The sequence below is a fragment of the Typopeltis vanoorti genome, chromosome 12, assembly GCF_054136105.1.
Source record: "Typopeltis vanoorti isolate ZY-2024b chromosome 12, IOZ_Tvanoo_1.0, whole genome shotgun sequence".
Classification (NCBI taxonomy): Eukaryota; Metazoa; Arthropoda; class Arachnida; order Uropygi; family Thelyphonidae; genus Typopeltis; species Typopeltis vanoorti.
Window position 1 is genome coordinate 113,658,644 of NC_143560.1, and position 23,274 is coordinate 113,681,917.

The following is a 23,274-nucleotide window of genomic DNA, read 5'->3' on the forward strand; positions in this document are numbered from 1 at the left end:
TCTATCACTGTCTGATGTCTGCTCCCATTCACTCAACTTGATATTGTCTACCAATCAAGAAGATAGAAGATTATCCTTGTGTTTCATGTTCAATGAACATTATCCTCATGCAATCTGATCATTATCTGCTTGAATATAACATCTTAAATTTGTTATTCAGAACAGTCTCATCTGTTTTTCTCTTTTATGACGTTGGCCTGGTACTACTCTTATTCTTCTGCCAGCTGATACTTCTGTTCATAGTGCCCATATAAAATTCTGTTGAACTGGAGTTTGTTCGAGTGGGTGACAGACTTCATTTTTCGCTTCATGCTTTCCTGATGGAAACAGCATTGCCGGGGAGGGGGACTAAGCAAAGTCCCATCTAGCATGAAATTCCATGATAATGATATTGCACCATCATTTTGTTTTCATTTAAGTTAATAGAATACAATTTGGTTGGCTAAATTTTGAATTGTATATGGGATTTAGCCAATTTATACTTTTCAGGATGCTTTTTTAACCACTTCTGTTCTCTAATAAGCATGATAGTCATCCTATGCTATGCCCATGCCATGGTTAGATTTTTAAAAAAATTCTGATGAATAAAAATCAGAGATGATATCTACTTAAAGACTCTAGTAAGCAATATGTACATCAAGTTTTGCTTCCAACTAGAAACAAACTGCCACAATAACTTGAATTATCCATTACTGCATGCTTTCAGAGCACATACAATTAGCAGAACTAAAACAATGGGTTTTTCCAAGTTCAAATGTGGAGTGACATCCACTAACAAGAAATTTGTTCCCAAGGGTGAATTATGAAAATGTTCTAACAGGCAGTTGCAGTGTGAAAACAAATCAAGTAGCAGTGCAATGGAGACTGGCTTCCATAACCATAGCAATTCTCACAATTCTCATTCTTAGTCCACTTTGTCTGTGGAATAGTTTCTGGTCAATGATGACATAACTGCTTTCACTCTCTATAATCAATGGATCTGGACTTTATCTTTTTTTTTTTTTTCCTTTTTGTAAAACACAAGTTAGCAATAAGTGAAGGATTTAATGAATCATCAGATCTTCTTCCACTTAGCAAAATAAAAAGGAAATTGGAGTTAAATTTTCTCAATTTCAGAACACAGGACTTCTGCAAAAGCTTTCTACAGTGTCATAAGTTCTGGGTTCAACTATTAAACTGTACAGAAACTAAGTGTTGAAAGGAAGGGAATAAAATAGTACATAAATATTATCTTAGATGAAAAAAAAAAAATCTGAAACTTTTTTCATCACATCTTTGAATTTTATGAATATCTGCATAGCAAAGAACATGCTTTTATCCACTGCCTCTTTCTCTCTCTTTTTGATCAATATGCTCTTCTTTCACTGCCAAACACTAAGATTTTCAATGTGGATTTGTCTCATACAGATGCTTATAAATGTATTAATTTAAATGTATCCTTAGGTCAATACACAATCAAAATAAAAGTGTACTCATTAATATTACTTTCCATGTTCTAAACTTCACAACTGAAGAATGTACACCAGAGCAATCAGCTTTAGATAAAATTCAAGATAATTATGGAAGAGAGGTTATCTATTTTCAACAATTAAAATACTGTTAAGAGGATTTGAAGGAACCCATTAACATGTTAAATATCTGACAGCAGAATCAGGATAAAGTACACAAATTTAAAATAAACTCTGAATATCCACAGAAACAAGTTATTTAAAAATAAATAAATAAATAAAAATATCCAGAGATGAAAACTAAGTCACATACATGATATAAATTACCATTAGCACAACTTGACATACCATGATTATAAATTAAAGATGCCAAGAAATTATATTCTTGGTTTCATCTTTTATTCAAATGTAAGCAAACAAAGTTTGCAAGTATCTTCACAACTGGGCTACTTGTATACAGAGACTAAAGACTTCAAATGGATTGCTTTAGTATTCCATAATACAAAGCACACATCCTTTTGGGTGTGTGTAATGCCATGCATTATGGGCTATGTATTATATAGTCCAGTCATGAAATTACTTCACATGCAAACTTTGTTTACTTACACTTGGATAAAGGATTAAACCAAGAATATGATTTCTTGATATCTTTAATTTATAGTATAACCAAGTGAAAAACATTTTTGACATTAAATTACTGTTATTACTAGGGGACACTTCTGTGGAATCCAAAGACTCACTGCAGAAAAGCACTGCACACCACACGTACACTAAAGCCAGTATCCATATCATGTCATTTATATCCCACTAATAGTATTCCTGTCTGTTGTGCAATGCACTGTACTCTGGCAATTTGCTTGCATGTGAGATGAAGAATCAAGGTCAAAACAAAATAAAGAAGAAGAAAAAAATGATACATCTGTATGAGATCAGTTAATTGATATTAAGATTCCTCTCATCTTTAAATATTAAAAGACAAATGAAAAAGTGTTTTGACTAGCTTGAATACTTCCTCTTGCTACAGATTTATGTCCATGTATATTTTTGTTATGATTTAATTACATTTTTTGCATATTACTCTATATAGAGTAATAATCCCTCATATTTCTAATATTTCACATTTGAAATTTGACTTTTTCATTATGAAACTATTTAATTGCACTGACAGTGGCCATAAGACGTGATCAAAAATTCTGTGGTTATAATAAAAATTTATATAACTTTTTTCCATTTATAATCTACTTAAAGTCTATTTCTTTATTTTACTGGAAAAACAAGATATTCACTCCTTTGACATGACTCAAAATTTTGCCAGAAATATTTTAAATTTCAGTGTTTTAAGTTGAGGGAATGATATAGCAAATATTTCAGTGTGTTATACAATTTAGAACAATATGATGTTATTTTTTTGTAACAGAAACTAATTAGAGTATCACTGAGAAAATGTCTATTCTAAATATTATTATTACTACTACCCTAAGACCCCATGAAGTCAGACTCATCCAGTAGGCCCCTTTGTCATACACACAGCTCATCATACCATGCCTTAAACACATTCAAATTCTCTGCAGGGAAAACACACCCTCAGGCAAGGCATTCAGAAATCATTCACCACTCTGCATACAAAAAACCTTCTTCTCACTTCCTTCTGCACACCCTCCTTATACAGCTTCCAGGGATGACCTCTTGTTCACCCCTGATCTCCCACCATTTCACGAAATAAATTGCATCTTCTCAACCTTTCCTCACATTCAACATTCCAGAGATCCGAAACTACTTTAGTCCGTCGCCTCTGGGCCCTTTCCAACATCTCTTCATCGTTTTGACAACCAGGTGACCAAATATGTGAACAGTAGTCCATGTGTAGCCTAATTATACAATGGAACAAGAATCTCTTTACTTCTACCAGTCAGTATCCTCTACATCATCCCCAGAATTTTTTGAGTTGTTCTCACAATTTTGGCAAGGTGTCCTCTAAATTTTAGGTCCTTATCTACCATCATCCCAAGATCTCTTATTTCCTACACCTCCAACAGTATATCCCTACCAAGCATAAATACTACATCCCATCTTTGTTTCCCAAATCTAAAATCCTTACATTTTGCAACATTAAACTGGTATCCCCACTCCCATGCCTATTCACAAAATGTGTTCAGGGTCTTCTTGTAAGGCCACAACATCTGTTCTACTTGTCATAGTTGGTCCCAACTTTGCATCATCTGTAAACAACTGAATAGCCCCATCCAAATCTTCCTCAATATCATTAACATAGTTAAACAACAATGGCCCTAAAACAGACACCTGAAACACACCAAGTGACTTTCCTCTTCTGGGATATTGCTCCCCCATACACAACTTGCTGATACTTATCAGATAGCCAATCTCTGATCCAGTGTACTAGTCTAATATCCAACCCCATCCACTCTAGTTTGACTATCAATTTATCATATGGTAATCTATCAAAAGCCTTTGCAAAATTGAAGTATACTACTGTGTATCCATCTCCTTTGTCCAATGAAGTTGTCACCTTATTGTCATAAGTAAGCAGATTACTAAAACATGACTTCCTTCTATGAAATCCATGCTCTCCATCAAAGATAATACCATTGTTGTCAACCCAATTCTGGATCCTGGGTTCTCACCAGCCTCTCCAACACTTTACCACAACAACTGACACACAGATAGGCCTATAATTTGATGCTTGAGTTCTGTCAGATCCCTTGTGAAGCAGCACAATCTTGTCTTCCTTCCACTCCTTTGGAACTTGACACATTCACTGCCATGCTCCTCAGGTATAATTTGTTCCCACATGCCAAGCGCTTTTGCGTCTTCAAGGTCACTACGAGTAATCTCGTAGCTGGCTTATCAGACAAAATTTTGTTTCATACGCCAACTACAAGTAATCTCATATCACCCCACCTATATATTACATGTGCTGACGACTGTGTTTATTGCGTCTAGTCTCTAAAATCCTTCAGTTTTGCCATGACCAGTAAAAGAAAACTTACTGATAAAGAATTAGAAGTTTACGCTAATATGAGCGATGATGAATTTAATGAATTCATCATTGCAAATGGAAGGATTAAGAGGGAAGTTCTTTCCATTTCAAATATGCACAAATTTGAAATGGTTGAAGCGAAAAATCGGAATGGTAAAATTCAATTAAAACCAAATATCGTTAGGGATTATAATTTGGGTATGTCAGGCATCGATCTTTCTGATCAAATGCTTTCTTACTATTCCACCTTACGAAAGACAATTAGATGGCCAAAGAAATTGGCAATAAGCATTTATGATATATATATTCAAGATGCGCATTAATTTTATAATATAATTACTGGAAACGCAATGATGCATTAAAATTTAGAGATCAATTTATCTCAGTTTTTGTTGGAAGGAATGAGCTTACAGCATCACAGAATATCAGCAGGATTCGGGATCTTCATTATTTGGAAATTTTACCACCTACAGAAAAAAAGAATCGCCCAACAAAGCCATGCAGAGTATGTACATGAGACAAATGACGCGAAACATGTTATTATTGTCCTGTTTGCCAGGAAAAACTGTGCATGGAAAATTTTTTTAAAGTTTATCATTCGTAATTTGAATAAATTGGTTTTTATTTTATTGATTTCATTTTATTATTTTTATTGATTTTATTAGTTTTAATTTGATTTACAAATTATGGGTTAACTCGTGCTTGGCATAGGAGGTCGGTAATTGACATACGAGTATATTCGTAGTTGGCTTCTGAGGCACATATATATATATAATATACTGTATTTTAGCTGAAATTATTTCCCTTCTACCAAGCCCCCAGACGTGCTCTCCACTTTATTCACAAGCGAAGAGTCCAAATTAAGGTACTTATACTAAGGGTTAACTCGTGCTTGGTATAGGTGGTTAGTAATCGACATATGGGTATATTCTTAGTTGGCTTGTGAAGCTCATATACCAACTACAAGTATACTCATAGTTGGCAGCAAACGTGTTAAACAAATACAGTAATCCCTCGATTAGTGCATCATTTTTTTTTATACCCAAATTCGATTAGTGTGCCTATATACATCTTAAAAATAAATATTACAGATTTTAAAAATTTTCTATCTATACATTTTTATGGCTAACTATTTTAAAAAATCACTAGAATGAAATAATTTAGTTACCTATTTAAAACATTTTACAAAGTTATTTTTAACAGCCTACTGCACTACTTCCATGTACACTATGTATACTATGTTCCAAAATTTACCACCAATATTTATGTCGTCTGCTATAGTACGCCCACAGATTCGAGATCCTTCGACACTTCTGCGCATGTCATAAAAAGGAGAATCCATTCCGATAATAGGGTAATCAATCCGTCTTCTGGGATGGGTTGTTAATTATTACACATCAGAAAATTAACTTCTCTTTTATAATCATCGTAGTTTTTAAAGTGGTAACTATTTTGCTCGTATAACAGTTGGGAAATTGTTATCTATAAAGCACGTGATTTTGCGTGTTGGCGACCGATTCGTATATCCTTCATTTCTTTCTCCCCTTCAGCATGAATCGATTATTCTTGGCACCAAGACAAGCGAAGCTGTACAAAAGTGTGGGCGTACTATAATTACATAGCACTTTGATGGTCGTATCTCGTGCCTCCTTTGCAATGTTATATGAGTGTGTTTTCCTTACTATTTTTTTATTTTAAAGTATTTTCCTAAGCTTTAATCATGAGTAAAAGAATTAGTGAGCAAAAAATTGGATGTGTGAAAAAGATTCGATGATGAAGAGAGAAGCAGTAAAATTTGCAAAAGAGTAGAAGCGGCAATAGGGCCATACTGTCGGTTGTATGAAAAAAAAACAAAAGGCCCACCAAACTACGTTACTCAATTCTTTGTTAAGAAGTAGAATAATAAAACTTATATTCTGAATATGTTCTATTGTCTTTCAGCTTCGTGGTTTTCCTTTAACCAGGCCCTGAGGACCTTAATTCTTTTATAAAAAAAATTAAGGGGCTCAAAAAAGAAATTTGAGGAATGAATTATACTGTTTTCCATAGGTTATTATGTAATATATATATTAGATTAGTGCGTTTTCGATTAATGCGCCTGTTTTAAAGAATGCATTAGGTGCACTAATTGAGGGATTGCTGTATGTCAATGCAGATGCCAACTCCCTAGCACATTCCTTCAAAAAATAGAGTGATATATTATCAAGTCCAACAGCCTTATTAACATCGTTTGCTCAATTCCCCAAATACCTCTTGCTCACTTACAGTCAATCTCTTCTCCTCATCATCAACTGCTCTCAAACTCTCCATGATTTAAAAATTTTAATAATCTTTGATGAAATTTTTTTCCAGCAAATTTATGCAGATCAGAGTTTATCCCATCTTCTCCTGCTGATTATTCATTTTTTATTTTATTTAGGCTGTCCTTTAATTCCTTCATTGTTATTATATCATTTAAAGTATTTTGTAAGTTTCTGGTGTAATTATTTTTGATGCCAGTCTTATCTGTTCAAAGATCTGTAAAGTAATCCAAGAATTCTTTTACATTTATTTCACAATTTATATTTGCAGTTTCTTTTGTATCTGCATTCCTGAGTTTTAGTATTTTGTATGCACTGGGTCTTATTTTGTATATGTCATTTTCTAGATATGATACAAATTTTTCCGAGCTTTGTCTGTGTCTCTTTCTGGTTTCGTCTTTTTTTATATTCAATTTCATCTTCTTGTTTTTTGCTACTTAACCATCTTTTAAAAGCCAGCTTTTTATTTTCAATTATTGTTTTTATTTCATTGTCCCATATATGTAATTTTTTATTTTTATGATATTTTTTGTGTGTTCCTAGACTTGCATATGCTGCTGATGCAATAATTTCTTTTATATTATTCCATTCTTTCTCAATATCTTCATTTTCTTCTATTTTTTTTAAGTAGTTAAATAGTAGTATAAATTTCTTATACTTGAATCATTTAGTAGTCTTACTTTTTAATTAGATTTTGTTTCTCTAGTTTGTTTATTTTTTTGCATTTTTTGTAGCCAGTATGGTGAAAACCTTAGTTTTGCATGAACTAAATAGGGATCTGAGTCGATTTCTAGTCCTCTTCTAATTTTAACATCTAGGAAGAGGTTTACTGCTTTTTCATTTGCTATAAAGTAGTTTATTATTGATTTTTGTCCTCTTGCAGTAATGTTCTAACCATCACATAATGTTCATATCATCACAATGTGAAGAATACTGAACTTCAGTGAAGTCCAGTTATTCGGCCTACATCTTCACATTAATAGTCCCATATATATATATATATATATATATATATATATATATATTTTTTTTTTTTTTTTTTTTTTTTATAGGAAATTTATTGACCTTTTTAGTTATCTTACAGTAGCTACTTAGGTGGCGCTTTTTGGAATTGTCAGTTATTGTTTAATTTGAGCTTAAAATGTACTGACGATGCCTGTGACACAGGCGAAAATTATACTATTAAATAATCTTTTTATGTGAGTTTTTCCATTATTAATTTTGTATTTATGTCTGCTCACGGTTTGCCATTATTAAAACTTATCTTCTATAAATATTTCCATTGTAATGCTCAACAACTCCCTGTCCCCCACCCTCTCTACCAAATCTACTGAAACATATACAGATACCATCCAACATCTCTTCACAGTTCAACTCCATACTCATAGAACAAGTTTCCTCTTTCTCCTCCTTCATTTTTGCTGCATTCTGGAAAACAGCCATCCATGTGTTTCCCAAAGAATATAACACACACAACAGAAGGCCTTCAAATCCAATGTGAACAAGTTCCTCCTTTCCTAATTCTCTTCACATACATGGTACTAATATACCATAGGTTGACCAACCGACCGTCACACAGCTTACCCAACATAAAATAATAATAATAATAATAAAATTTTAAAAAATTATGAATAACAGTGGAAACATCTTCTTGTATCTCCTTCAGTTATAACTGCTGACTTGCAACCAAATACAGACTACACATTGCCTAATATCATGCCCCATTTACACTATATAACTATAGCATTAAAAACAGCTTTTCTTTTGACACCTTGCCATATAACTTTTCCATGTCTACAAAATTCAACTACAGATTCTTGTTATATTCCCATGATTTCTCAACTATTTGCCTTAAAGTAAAAATCTGATTGTGATAACCTTTATTTAGCCTGAATCCAGCTTGTTGTTCTTCAAGCTTCCCCCTCACAATTTTTCTTAACTTTCTTTTTCTCAATTATGCTTACATAAATCTTACCAGATACACTCATAGAAAAATTCCTCTGTAACTTTCTCATTGTTTTATTTCCCTTTTTATAGATGGGTACCATGAGAGCTCTACTCCAATCATCTGGAATTTGACCCTGTGACTAGTCCTGAATTATGCAGAGTTGTCAGTGTAATCTTCATAGAGCAGCATTATTATTATTATTTATACTGTTCCACCATGGAGTTAAGAGACTCATCACAGGAGACCCATACTATCCATTAACACAATACCTATCATACATCTCATTAAACTTATTCTCTGTTGGGACACTCACAACCACCTCTGGCAATCCATTTCGCTCATTCACCGCTCTCCAAGTAAAGAACTTAGTCTGCCCACCCTTACTAACCACCTTTTAAACAACTTCCAAGTGTGATCCCCCCTGTTTTCCCTCTACTCCCCCACATATTGAAAAATTTCTTTTGTGTCAATCTTATAGAATCCCTTCAGTAACATATAAGTTTCTATCATATCACCTCTCCTCTGCCTGTCAGCTAAACTATGTAACCCACACACCTTCCATCTATCCTCATAGGGAACATTCGACAGATCTGTAACAAGCTTTGTCACTCAACTCTGAATCCTCTCCACCTCCTACCAGTCCCTTGAAACACAGGGAACCAAATCTGTCCACAATAGTCAATATGTGGCTGATTCAATGCCTTATAAAGATGGATAATAACCTCCTTATCTTTACTTGTTAATGTATCAACATCTTGAGGGCAACATCAACTATTGCCCTCCATAGTTTTGCATCATTGGCAAACAAATGAATATTCCCCTTCAAATCTTCTGCTATATTATTTATGTACACATTAAAGAGTAGCAGTCCTGGTATATAGCTCTAAAGTACCCCACTAGTCACCCTCATTCATCTTGATTCCACACCACGATACACCACCCTCTGATGTCTATCAGTCATCTCTATCCATATCACCAACCTCCTATACATTCCCATTTGCTCAAATTTATGTAATAATTTTCCATGAAGTATCCTATCAAATGCCTTTGCAAAGTCCAGTAGTATCATAGTGTAGCCATTTCCTTTATCCAGTTTTGCTGTCACCTTATTATAAAATATGAATAAATAACTGAGGGAATCTCCCTATTACAAAGCCAAGCTGTCCACTATCATATTCCTATCCATTCATTACTGAATTTTACTTTTAACCAACTTTTCCAATACTTTAACCACCACTCCAGAGATACTAATTGGTCTGTAATTTCCTACTTCTGTCTTAGAGCTGACTTTATGTAATGGAGCTATCTTACCCGTCTTTCCACTCCCTTGGAACCTTGCCAGAGCTGAGACTTAGATTAAACAACTTCACCAGCAGCAATGACAGTTCACTTGCACATTCTCGTAGCAAATGAGCTGACATACCATTCAGGTCCACTGCTGTATTGACATTGATATTTTTCAATATCCTGAGTACCACCAGTTTATCAACCTTTCACATTAGTCTATGTCACATCAGTAGCTAAAGCCAACATTTGATTTTTATACTCCTGTAATTACAAATTAAGCTGTTTCTAATCTATACTGCATATATCTTCAAATAAATAATCAGAAACAAATGCATTAAGTGGCAGTAGTGATATTTCAGCAGAACAACCAGTAAACGAAAAGTAGATTTTGGGGCCATGGTGATTCAGAAAATTGATGATTTAGGTAATCAGCATTTCACTGTACTACTGTATTATACAAATGAATATTACAATTTAATTTATTGCCCATGCTATTACTTTATAAGTTATTTCTGAATTTGAAATAATTCAATGATATGAAGGTTCAGAATACAAAAAATAAAATAAAATAAATAAAAGTGTTGATGTTTTGCATTTGCAGTTTCTAATAATTTCAGCATTTTACAGCTTTAACATAATAAATTAAATCTTACATTTAATAATTTCAGCATTTTCTGTCATCATAAAAGTTTCAGATAATCACCACAGTGAATTTCAGTATGCAAATCTTATGCTTATCTTAAAAAACGTGGTAACAATCTTTACATAGTATGTCCAAGTTTTCTAATGTATACTTAAGGGCAGTTAATCATCCATTAAGAGTATGCTGAAAATTTTAATACTATGAAACACAGTTTTGAAATATATTATTGTTTATTACCTTTTTAATGTCCTCAATACATCTAAGAATATAATTTCTTTTAGTCTGCTCTTTATGAAATCCTTCATTAAGAATACTAAAGTGTTCTTCAAGAGCTTGTTCCATTAGATGGGTAGGCAGTGCAGGTGAATGTGCTAAATTCCAGAGCAAATCTAAGATCTAAAACAATTACAAATATTATTAATCATACGAACAGCTTTAACATAATAAATTTTCAGACAGATCAAAAAAATAATTCATTTGCAGTTTAAATATAAAGCAGAATGATAACTCCAAATAATTAATATAACAATTACTTTGCAATCAGCGCAGTTCCACTAAATGAAAAATATTGCAATAATGCAAATTTTAACGGAGGGGAAAATGATGTCTTCAGCTATGGTAAATGAAATGCAGAAACTGCAATTAGAAATAAGAGCAAAAAAACTGACCTATAAAGAAGAATTCTTATAATACAACTGTCAAATTCATTATGCAATGAAATTTACTGATTTTGCATAATTTATACTGAGAGAATGCATTTAACTGCTTATTTACAATGTAAATAAAGACCATGTACTGCTTGATATGTTTTTTCCAAATCTACAGAGCTTAAGAACAAATCTTTATTATATTCCATGATCTCTAAAGCATCTGTATAAAAGTAAAAATTTGATCCTGACAAACCCTGGGTGGCCTGAATCAAGCATGTTCTTCTCCTCAAAGCTTCTTTTCACAATTTTTCTTAACATTTTCTCAAGTATGCTTGCATAAATCTTGCCTGGAATGCTTAGCAGGGAATTCCTCTGTTTCTTACATTCAGTTTTATTTTCCTTTTTTAGAAATTAGTACTATGAGAGATTTACTCCAATTATCTGGAATTTGACCTTCTGAATGAGCCTTCTGAATTATGCAGTGCAGCCAATGTAAAACATTTAATCTTTAAAGGTACCTGTGGCATGACTGTAAACAACAAAGTACATGATAACCACAGTAATTAAGATGTACTTTCATTACATTAAAGTTAATTACTGTGGTTATCGTGTAATTTGTTGTTTAATGTAAAACATTTATACAGATTAGTTTCACATTTTATGCCAACTTTATCATCTCTGATTCCTTTTACAGAATTCTTTCCTCCATTTCTAATCCTTTTCAAAGACCTCCACAGCATTTAGCCACCTTCCTGGTATTTATCTTCTATATTCTTACCATTCAGCTACTTTTACTCATTTCTCTGTATTCACTCTCTCTCAGAATACATGCTGACTTTCTTGCCAGGATCTTTCAATATGACTTCTTCTTCCATAATTTTTCCATGTATAATAATCTGACAAAAATATTATTTATGAATTTGTCTTTTCTGATAAACATAATTAAAACCAAAACTGCCTTGAAAGCCATAGCAAACAACTTTGTTAGCAGCATGTGGCTCGTGAGCTGGGATTTGGCTAACACTGTACTACAGGTTGACCAACAAACCTCATATATAGCTCTAGCATAAAAATCATACTCTGGATGAATCAAAGTTTTCTTCACAGTCAGCCAGAGGTCTTCGAGTTCTGATTCTTGTTTTCAAACATTAATTTCTTCCGGAATATTTGAGGCCACAATTCACCTTTGAAAGCAGCTCAACCAATTCTTTTAAAACTTTTGTAATATTTTTTCAGTATGAAATTCATTTTTTATTCTGATCAAAACTAAATGATAATCACTTCCCATTTCAAATTCTTAGTATATTCATGTCCTAATCCAGTGAAGATAGTGATATGAACAGTAATACGAGGGTGGTGTGAAAAGTTCTCGGCCTAACAATGAAAAAACAAATTTATAATTTCAAAATTATTTTTATTTTTCAACAATTTATTCCAGCGATGCTCCAGTACCATTATCCTGTCCCTGTAGTGGTTCTCAGTAAGATCTGCAAAATACCCCTCTACAGCTGCAATCATCTCTTGATTCAAAAAAAAACTCAGACCAGCAAGGAAGAGTTTTAATTTTGGGAAGAGATAGAAATCAGAGGGAACTGAATGTGGGGAATTGTCCTATTCCCAACAATTCATAGTGCAGATCCCTTAATTTTCCTATTGCCAAAACACCTTTGTGGGCAAGTGCACTGTCCTAATGAATGATGATTTTTTTCTTCTGCAAACCAGGTCTTTTCTCACGAATTTTTTCATCTAGTCTGGTTAAAAGATCAGAATAATATTCCCCAGTTATTGTTTAACCTTTTCAAGATAATTAATAAACAAAATCCCAAAACACCGATGCCATCACCTTTCCTGCTGATGAAACTGACTTTGTCTTCTTAGTGTGCTGAACAACCGGCTTCTGTCCACTGTTTTGACTGGTGTTTGGATTCTGTGTATAATGGTGAATCCAAGTCTCGTCCATAGTAATAAATCGACACACAAAATCAGTTTTATTCTTGTCAAAACGCTACAAGCACTGTATAGAGATTTTCATGCGAGTGCGTTTTTGATCTGCTGTGAGCAAGAGAAGCACCCATCTTGCAAAAAGCTTTTTCATTTGCAATTCTTCATACAAAATATATCCTACATGTTCTTTTGAAATGCCTATAGTCTCAGCAATTTCAACTGACTCACCGGTCATCCAATATCATATCGTGCACTTGATCAATGATTTCTGGTGTTGTTACACTTTTTGGATGTCCTTCACGTGGATCATCTTCAAGGCTGGTACAGCCACATTTAAACTTGGCAGCCCATTTCTTAATCAAAAACAAAGGAGAAGAGCACCCATAAACTTTTATGAGCTTCAAATGAATTTCTCGTCATCGTCATAATGCTAGTGACGGGTATAATCCATATTGATCTGTTCCGGTCTCATTATCCATCCAATATACTTTTTTGAGGTCTACCCTGCATTCTCTTTCCAATTGGCTTATATGAATAAATTTCTTTTGGTGTTAAACCTTCTTTTACAAAGAATTTTATAACTGCACGATACTCAATTTTATCCATTTCAAGGGATACAGACAACACTTTTGCTTCGGATAGCTGTATAAAACAAACTACTTGATAGAATGACTTGCAATTTCACATAGATGCTTATGACAGATGTACCAACTTTGAAAAAAAAAAAAAATCTTGCTGATAGTGTTGCCATCTATGTTCAAAGCTGAGAACTTTTCAGACCACCCTCCTATAATAAATGAGGATTTCCCTTATTTCTCATGTTTTCTTTCCATGGGAATTTATGCTGGAACATGTCTGAACAGAAATCCAGCAGGTACTTACTATCATCTGTGCTCTCTGTTCTCCAAATTTTCATACAATATTTCTTATGTCTGATATTCATTCTGCTGTTTAGCTCTCCAACAAGGATAAACATTTTTTTTTATATCAAACTTCCTTATGTAATCACTCAAAAAAATTCCTCTCTTTCTCTTTTAGTACATTCTGTAGAAGTACAGGTACAAAAATTAATATTTCTTTACATTACTCTACTTGATAATGCCTGCCAAGATTATATTCATGCATTTTTGAAAATTATGCAGACAATTACCGTGTTTGAATAAAAACTTTAGTTTAATATAACTAAAATCTACATTTGACGTTTCGACCTTTATGTCAAGGTCATCTTCTGGAGCATACAACTATACACAGAAAACAAGCTACACTACAATCAGACTGGTTGTTAAAGTTACTGACCAACCGCTACAACAATTGTTGGCCTGATCTGGTGAAAAAAAAAAAAAAAAAAAAAAAAAAAATTATATATATATATATATATATATATATATACACACACACATCAACGCTAGAGTCCTATTATTAGTGTTAATGTAGACATTGTATGTCTACAACCAACAAAAATATTTGTTGGTTGAAGACATACAATGGGCGCAACAACAAGTCTATGTAGTCAATAATTTTCAAAAATGCATTTGGATCACCATGTAAGCTTAAAAGAAAGGATTAAGATTATATTTATATTTAGTGATGAATACTACAGCTAATTCTTCCATTTCCTGATCATTATTGCCTGAACATAACATCTGTATTTGTTATTTAGAAAAATTTCAGCTGTTTTTGTCTTTTGTTTTGGTAACACTAGTTATGTTGATGTAGTACTGCTCGTTCTGCCAGTTCCACTTCTTTTATGCTAATACTTCACATGCTAATAGTGACCATCTTGAATTCTGCAGATACTGAGTTTGTTCCAGTAGCTGACTCTTTACTGTTCAATCTGGTGCTCTAACAAAAACAGTGGGAGCCTCGTTTAACTGGGCAAACATCTCAGCATGCAAGACATTTCACTTTCTTTTAACAACATTGTCTCTTAGTTTAAGCCACAGAATAGAAGTTGGTTGGCTAAATAACAAAGAATACTGTATTAGTTCACATTATGGGTAAATATCAAGAATAGTGATCGGAGCTTGCTCCACCTTTGACACGAGTTGCCTCAGCTTGCACTACCTTTAGGGTCAGTTGCTGCAGTATCCAGGTATTTGCTTACGCTTGGAATCGCCGAACTTTATATAGTTTCTACTATATTCGGCATGAAACTCTTTGAGTTTCTTATTCGGCTAAGAAACTATATGGGATGTAATATCCCGTAACTTAAACAAGTTATATGTCGCCGAATTGAAGCCTTTGGCTCTTCATATATCTAATAATTTATTAGGACACCTCATGGCAAAACTCGTAGAAGGGTTGTAAGTTCTGTTCGCTACAAACTTGATATTAACTAGGTCTGCCTACTCACTGATGAGACCTCAATAAAGGTTGAAACCGGTCTGGGTAGTGACCTTCTCTCATAATTAACTAGGTTTGCCTACTCACTGATGAGACCTCAATAAAGGTTGAAACCGGTCTGGGTAGTGACCTTCTCTCATAATGTCGAACAATAATACAGCTCCTAGGAGCCAGTTCACATTATGGGTAAATATCAAGAATAGTGATCGGAGCTTGCTCCACCTTTGACACGAGTTGCCTCAGCTTGCACTACCTTTAGGGTCAGTTGCTGCAGTATCCAGGTATTTGCTTACGCTTGGAATCGCCGAACTTTATATAGTTTCTACTATATTCGGCATGAAACTCTTTGAGTTTCTTATTCAGCTAAGAAACTATATGGGATGTAACATCCCTTAACTTAAACAAGTTATATGTCGCCGAATTGAAGCCTTTGGCTCTTCATATATCTAATAAATAATACTGTATACTGCAAGCTTATCCTTATCTATTCAATCCTTGTAACTACTAATGCGGTACACCACAAGAATGTGAGGTTTGGACATTTGTTCAAAAGTCCTGATCAGTTCTCGACATCCAGTAAAGGTGTATGTGGAGGTCACCTACCAGTAATCTAGCTGTAACTCTCATCTGACCCTTACTTTCATTCACTGAGTGTGAAAAAAGGGAACTAGAATAAAAAGCACTTTCTATGAAGCCAAGTTACTTGACTATGATAAGCAACTGAACCTAAGAGGGAAGATGAGATAAAAAGTGAGTTATTTATTATTGCTGTACATCTTGTCAAGTTAAACTGATTCAACAGATTCAGGAAAGAGAGTGTCTATTACTTTCAGCGTTGCTAATGATACTGAGAGAACTAAAACACTTATATCTGTTGAATTAATATCTCTGAATTTTTTGCAAAAAACCAAGTACTGATCTCATACTCAAACTTATATTCTAACATAATTACTTGCAAAGCAGTTATCAACAAACTTCATCTGATTGAACAAAAGAATAATCTTTTTGAGGTTTGAATTTTGCTAAACAACCAATTGAACTGTTATATTTCATTTTACAATAAAACTTGAGTTTCAGTAAGACTATAAATCTGATTTTATATATAGATTGAAAACAAAAATTAGAACCTAGAAACTGGAAATTAGAACCGATGCCTGGAATTCCTTTCAAACTATCATTACTGAAAGATTTTTTGGGCTACAATAAAGATGAAAAAATTAACAAGAAAGTGACAAGATGTTACTGAAGACTGCCTTCCTACTTTCTTTATTTGAGCTTTTTTTTCTGAAAACCTTAACGTAACAAGAAATAAGCAGGGTGACCAGTTCAACCAGGACAAAGATGTTGAGCTATTACAGATAGAAAAGAAAATGGAATTCTAGCGTTATGGGCAATTATAGTCAGTTTCTTCAATGAGAGAGATGTGAAGGGGAAGGGGTTCATTAATTAGTAGATTATATGAACTACAAACAATATCTCCTGTTATGCACCTAGTTACAAAAGCTTACATTCAGGGAGTCATCAAGGATAGCCATATACTATATTCCAAGTTTTTTTGGGCTACAGCACCAACTGTTCTTGAATAGTTGAATTAGAACCTAATCTTGAATTTACTCACACTACTTGAACATACAACATCCAATGGCAATCCATTCTAATCGCACACCACACAATAAGAAAATAACCTAGTTCTCAACCCCTTCTTAATGATATTCATTCTCAACTTCCAAAGATGCCCTTTCATCTTTTCCCCACCCTCCATAAAGTGAAACATTCCATCTATTGGTATCCTGTGTGACCCTTTCGGAAGTTTATAAGTCTCGATCATATCACCCCCCTCTGTCTCTTGTTAGATCACTGTCTGCAGTCTGCAAATTCTCAATCAGTCATAATCCGTATTCTGTAATCCTGATATCATTTTTAACACTCTTCTTCGCACTGTCTCCACTGTATCAGAATCACCACGGAAACCAGAGACTAAACCTGCACACAACAGTCCAAGTGAGATTGTATCAAGGCCTTGTAAAGAGGCAAAATAACTTTCTTATCCTTATATGTGAAATTTGTTTCTGCATTGCAATTATCCTCTGAGTTGTATTTGCAATCTGTGTTATATAACCCTTGAACTTAAACTTCCTGTCTACTAAACTCCAAGATCCCTAGCCTGATCAGTTTCTTCTAACATAATCCCACCAATATCATATGACATTGGATATCTATCAAACCAAAGTGCATTACTTCACATTTACTAACAATTAATTGGGAACCATTTCACATTCTCACAATTCCAGCCTATTCAAATCATTTTACCAATTGCATTTCTGATTACCCTGCTTATCTTTGCATCATCAGCAAATAGCTAAGTCGCCTGTCAAATCCTTTCCAATGTCATTAAATGTGTAGACTGAATAACAATGGACTAAATAATGATCCTTTTAGTACATCACTAGTTAATTTTATTTTATTTTATTAATCTTTGTACTGGTTATGGGCAGTACTACCATTACATCATGTCCAGACTTGATGTAGGCCTAAGCCTTTTACAAGTGTTTTACCCTATGCCTGTTCTAGTTTCTAGTTATCGTTGTAGTCATTCTCTGGTGGCAACAACATACCACCAGTGTGCCTCGTAGAACCCTCAAGGAAAGAACTGTTATATCCTTCTGCATAAGCCCAAGCTGTTTTAAGTCCTTATAGCTATCTGCACTCCATATGCCATGTAAAGAGATGGTGGTGCTGGTAAACCTCAGAGTTTTCCCATGCTCCTCCCATATCTTACTAACTAGATCTTGGTTATTCTTATAATAGTTTACCCTATTATTATATCTATAGGCTAGTGGGTGTCCTGTTCCCACCACCTTGGCATCAACTACCCAAATGTCACCATCTCTTTTAATCACTAAGTCTGGCTTACGCAAACCCACAGAGGTCCTATGTGGTTCCACTGCAGTCTCCCAATCTTTGTTCTTAAAGCAGTTGTTCAGAATGGAGACCATGGCGTCACACCTCTGCATGTGGACCCCATGGGTGCAGAAGCAACACTGGGCTATATGAGACAATGTCTCGCTTTAGTGGCAGCCAGCCCTACAGTTTGAGTCATCACTACCCCATCAAGCTGTGCAGGCTCAAGTGGGTAGGGCACTGATCCTTATCCTGATAAGGTCAATATACTCAAACCCAGGGAGAACACAAGAGATGGGCATCTCTGCTGCACTGTTCTGTAGATGATGCTCCTTTAAAAGAGTCATATCATGCTGGGGAGGCACCAGATATGACTCTTTTAAAGGAGCATCATCTACAGAACAGTGCAGCAGAGATGCCCATCTCTTGTGTTCTGCAGGTGCTGATTCAATTAAGGTACCCTGATAATGGGACAAGCCTTTAGCCCACCTAAAATCTTCTTGTATTAATGGGCTATAGAAAGTCTCTCTCTCTCTCTCTCTGCAGATTGGGGAAGAAGATAGTTCTAACTTCGCGATTCTGGACAGCTGCAGGCATGGGATCAGCCATCTAAGTGATGGAACCCCGAGCCTGCCTTCCTTCATGCTTGCGTGGAACTATGCAGTAGGTGTCAGGCAGCAGTTGGAGCCATGATCTCATGGCTGAATGGATAACTCTGTCCATTCGGGACAGTACCGAGATATATGTCCTACCAAGCACCAAGTTGTGGTAAAAAACGAGGTAGGAGATAGTGGGAAAGAGAAACAGTCTTTGCTGGGGCTTGAGAGGAGCTTTCCTCAAAGAAGCAATCCCAGTTTCTAGAATAGAAGGGACAGAAGACCTTCCCATTGGGGGTGAATATGACACTAAGGTATCTCCACTTTCCAGAATGGTCAAAGCATGCAACGGCCTCCCATGCAGGGAAAACTCTATAGTCTGGACCTTAAGCTTCTTGTCATGACCAGGGGGAACAAGAGCTAAACAACAGGACTTCTCTACATCAATAAAAAGATCTCAAATAGAGAGAAAGTCAACTGCCCAGTCAAGGAGTTCCTGCAAGTCGACCTTAGTAGAGGCTACGAGAATAAGATCGCCCACAAAGACCATAGCATTAAAGGGAGAAGCGCCTAGAGATTAGCCTATATAGCTAGGAAGAGAGTAAAGAAACTCATCTATGATGCAGTTAAAGAAAAGGCGAGATAGAGGATTACCCTGGCAAACACCCCGCACTACGGGAATAGAAGTCGCATGGACCCTGTAGTGATAGTGATGGAGTTATCCAAGTATAACTCCATAACATAGGAAAGAAAAAGTTCTGGACATCCAGCAATAGACAGTGCTTGAAGGAGAGCAGGAAGAGAGACACTATCAAAGGCCTTTTAGAGGTCCAGCAATGCCATATGTAGAGGCTTAAAGCAGTCAGGAATCAGAGAGAAGAGAAGAGAAGAAGATATATATTCTCGACACAGCTGTCCAAAAGAACAAAAGCTCTCTGTCTATAATCATGCTGTATATGTTGCTGAAGCCATTTAACTAAGATTTTATGATAGACCTATTACCATCTTCCCTGTGATACTTAGACTCTATCATAAAATCTTAGGTTAAATGGCTTCAGCAACATATACAGCATGATTATAGAGAGAGAGCTTTTGTCCTTTCGGACAGCTGTGTCGAGAATATATATCTTCTTTCTTCTCCTCTCTCTGATTCCTGACACCGCCTTAAGCCTCTACATATCGCGTTGCTGGACCTCTGATGCACAAGAATTAGATCGTGCATCTTCAAGCCGTGCATAAAGTCTGATGCACAGCTTGAAGTTTCTTTCTTCGGAAGGAAGATAGTTCTTGAAGTGCATAGGTATGGTGGTATTGCTTTACTGGAAAGGAGAATGTCCAATAAGTCTTGAAGAATCTTCAATGGCACCTTCCGAAGCCTAGTCACAGGAAAGCCATCAGGTCTGGAGGCAGAGAAATTGGATGGAAGAGCTGCTTTGATCTCCTGGATGGAGACAGGCTGGTATATCTGAAGGGCAGGAAATGGACCTCAATATCGTAGGTTGGTCATCATCAGGAAAGTGTGGAGGTGGATAGAAAAGATTGTACTCCAGAATTTAACAAAATCATCATGTAAGGCTGCCAGAGGTGGAGGGGAAGCATCATCAAGGATGGTCTTGGCGCAGTGCCCTCTATTCTTTTTATAGAGGGCCTGCATAGCTGCATATGCCCTCATCCTCTGCTTCCTATTTGACCAAGTCATCGTAGAATGAGACATAGGCTAATGTTGATGAGGCATCAAGTGTTTGGAGAATTCAGCATGGAGGTAGTCATTTAACTGATCTATGATATCCATTCCCAGAAGGTGAGTCTGGATGAGAGATTTAAGAATTTGATGGTTATATTCTGGAAGAGGAGTATCATCTAAGATGATGTCAGTCTGAGAATCAAAGCCTCTTCTTCAACAGCAGGATGGTGGCTGGAAGATGGAGAGGCAGGGACAGGAGATATGGAGATATTACCTGTCCCTACCTGTGGCAGATGGGCTGCCAATTCTTGAACTAAGGCTTTGTAACTGGCTTTCCGTCTATGACACTTGATGGCATCCAAAGATCTTAATGGGAACACCTTAAATAAAGCCTCATTGATGTTCTTTATCCCTCAAGCTATCAACTTGATCTCATGAGCAGTGAGGATCTTTTCTTCTTCGGCAGTCCAACGTACTTTGACGTGCTCAGTTCTTATTGCAGCGTTGACTTCAGCTGAATGTTTTGAGGTGTGATACATGCCAAGGCCAAATGCAGTGGAGAATGCACAATTGCAGACCTGACACATGAAGTGCCTGAGATTTGGAACTCCTTGACCGCCAGAACAAGCATGATGAGAACTTGAAGAAATGAGTTGATGACAGTGACAGTCCTTGCAGAGCTTTTTTTTAACTTTCTTCCTGAGGACGATGCTGGGATGGGTGGCAGGATCACCTCATCTTAAATCTTGCAGACTTACATCCCCCATATGCCACTTTTTGATATCTGTCAGTCAACCATCCTCTTATACAGGGTGTTCGGGATAAATTTGACAGTTTCGTAAGGAAAAATAAAATCTTCTTTGTATCTATTAAATTTAATGAATTGACAAAAAAACATTACAGGCAGAGTTAATTACAATACTATCAACAAGATTTACTCAAAATAACCACCATTAGCATCGATCACAGCTTCAATTCTGCTTCGGAACCTCGAACAAGCTGATGCTACAGTCTCCCTGGGAAGGGCCGCAAAAACTGTTTTAATTTTATCCATTAACTGGGCTTTTGTATTACTGGAAGTGCGATTGGTGTCTTTTTCAACTGCGCCCCATACAAAATAATCCATGGGGTTAAGGTCTGGGGAGTTTGGAGGCCAAACATTTGGACTGGTGAAGTCGTAGAAATTTTCACACAACCATTTTTGACTTTTCCCAGAGGTGTGGCAAGGGGCCGAATCCTGCTGCCATACATACGGCCTACCATTGGCTACCCTTGTTATCCAGGGCTTGACTACAGTTAGCAACTCCACGAACAAAGCCCGAATTCCAATGCCAGGGTTCTTCAACACCTGTTCCTGCAGATTTGCGAGGAATTCTGCTGTACGAACGCAATCAGATCGTCTGCTAGGGATCTTTCTTCTTGCTACATCCTCGTAGTCACCATTGCAAGTCTCTAGTTCATGCCTGATTGTTTTTACTGTATTCAGGGAGCATTGGGCAGCAGTCGTAATATCCTTATTTTGATGGCGGGCACGAATCATCATGATACAAGTTATTCTCTTCCATGATTCAGGTGGGTTCCAGCTATCCATCCTTTCTGACATCTTGTATATGAATGAAGAAGGGTCCAAACTTTTAAATGAAGAGAAGTGTGTGTTAATACATGTAACTTACGGAAAAATATAATTAATTATAAATATGTCAAATTTATCCCGAACACCCTGTATATGCCAATATTTTATAATCCAATCCCATATCCTCCAATTTATACAAGTCTTCCTGGCTGTATTCTGTCAAAAGGCTAAGAAAAATCCAAAAGTAGCATGGTATATCCATTCCCCTTGTCTAACTCAATGATAACATTAGTATAGAATGTGAGCAAGCTTCTCAAACATGACCTTCCCTTAGTAAGATTAGTATAGATTCTCCATCAACCCATTTCTGAATGCAATCCCTAATCAACTTTTCCAAAATCTTCACCATCACTCCAGAGATATGACAGATCAATAGTTGGATAAATCAGGCTTTTGACCACCCATATGCAATGGGATTACCATACATTCTTTCCACTCCTGTGCAATCTTCACTGTTCTGAGTCTCAAATTATACATCCTAGTCAAAGGAATAGCTGAACACTCTTGGCATCTGTACTGATATCTCATCAATCTCTATTGGCAACTTCTTATTCAATTTGTGTAAAAGTTCTAGTAGTTCTTTTTATACACCTGCGTTTCTTTATCCAGTGAAGAGGTAGCAGTGAATACCTCTTCACAGTGCATGGCTTGATAAACATTACTTCTGCTGTTATTCATAATCAAAGATAGATAAAATTATGATGTTACATGATAAATGTCATTTGCCATTTGAAATTGGACCTTATACAGAGCAATATATATATTGAATCTGCAAGCTAAAACTCATCAAGAGTTGTAAAGAAGAAGAAGAAGAATATATATTGTATATTAAAATTTTAAGTCAACATTTGGAATTGAATGATGGGGACAGGAAAATGATTTGATGTAAAATGGCTTAA

General features: G+C 35.5%; 1 protein-coding gene across 1 annotated transcript in view; it reads right to left on the minus strand.

Annotated features, from left to right (window-relative positions):
* LOC150101143 (ubiquitin carboxyl-terminal hydrolase 24-like) overlaps positions 1-23,274 on the minus strand; it is an 824,883-nt gene that overhangs the window by 593,302 nt on the left and 208,307 nt on the right. The window contains exon 14 of the mRNA XM_090401261.1: positions 10,862-11,020. Within this exon, the coding sequence (XP_090257387.1) occupies positions 10,862-11,020 (159 nt within the window). The remainder of the gene's footprint in view (positions 1-10,861; positions 11,021-23,274) is intronic.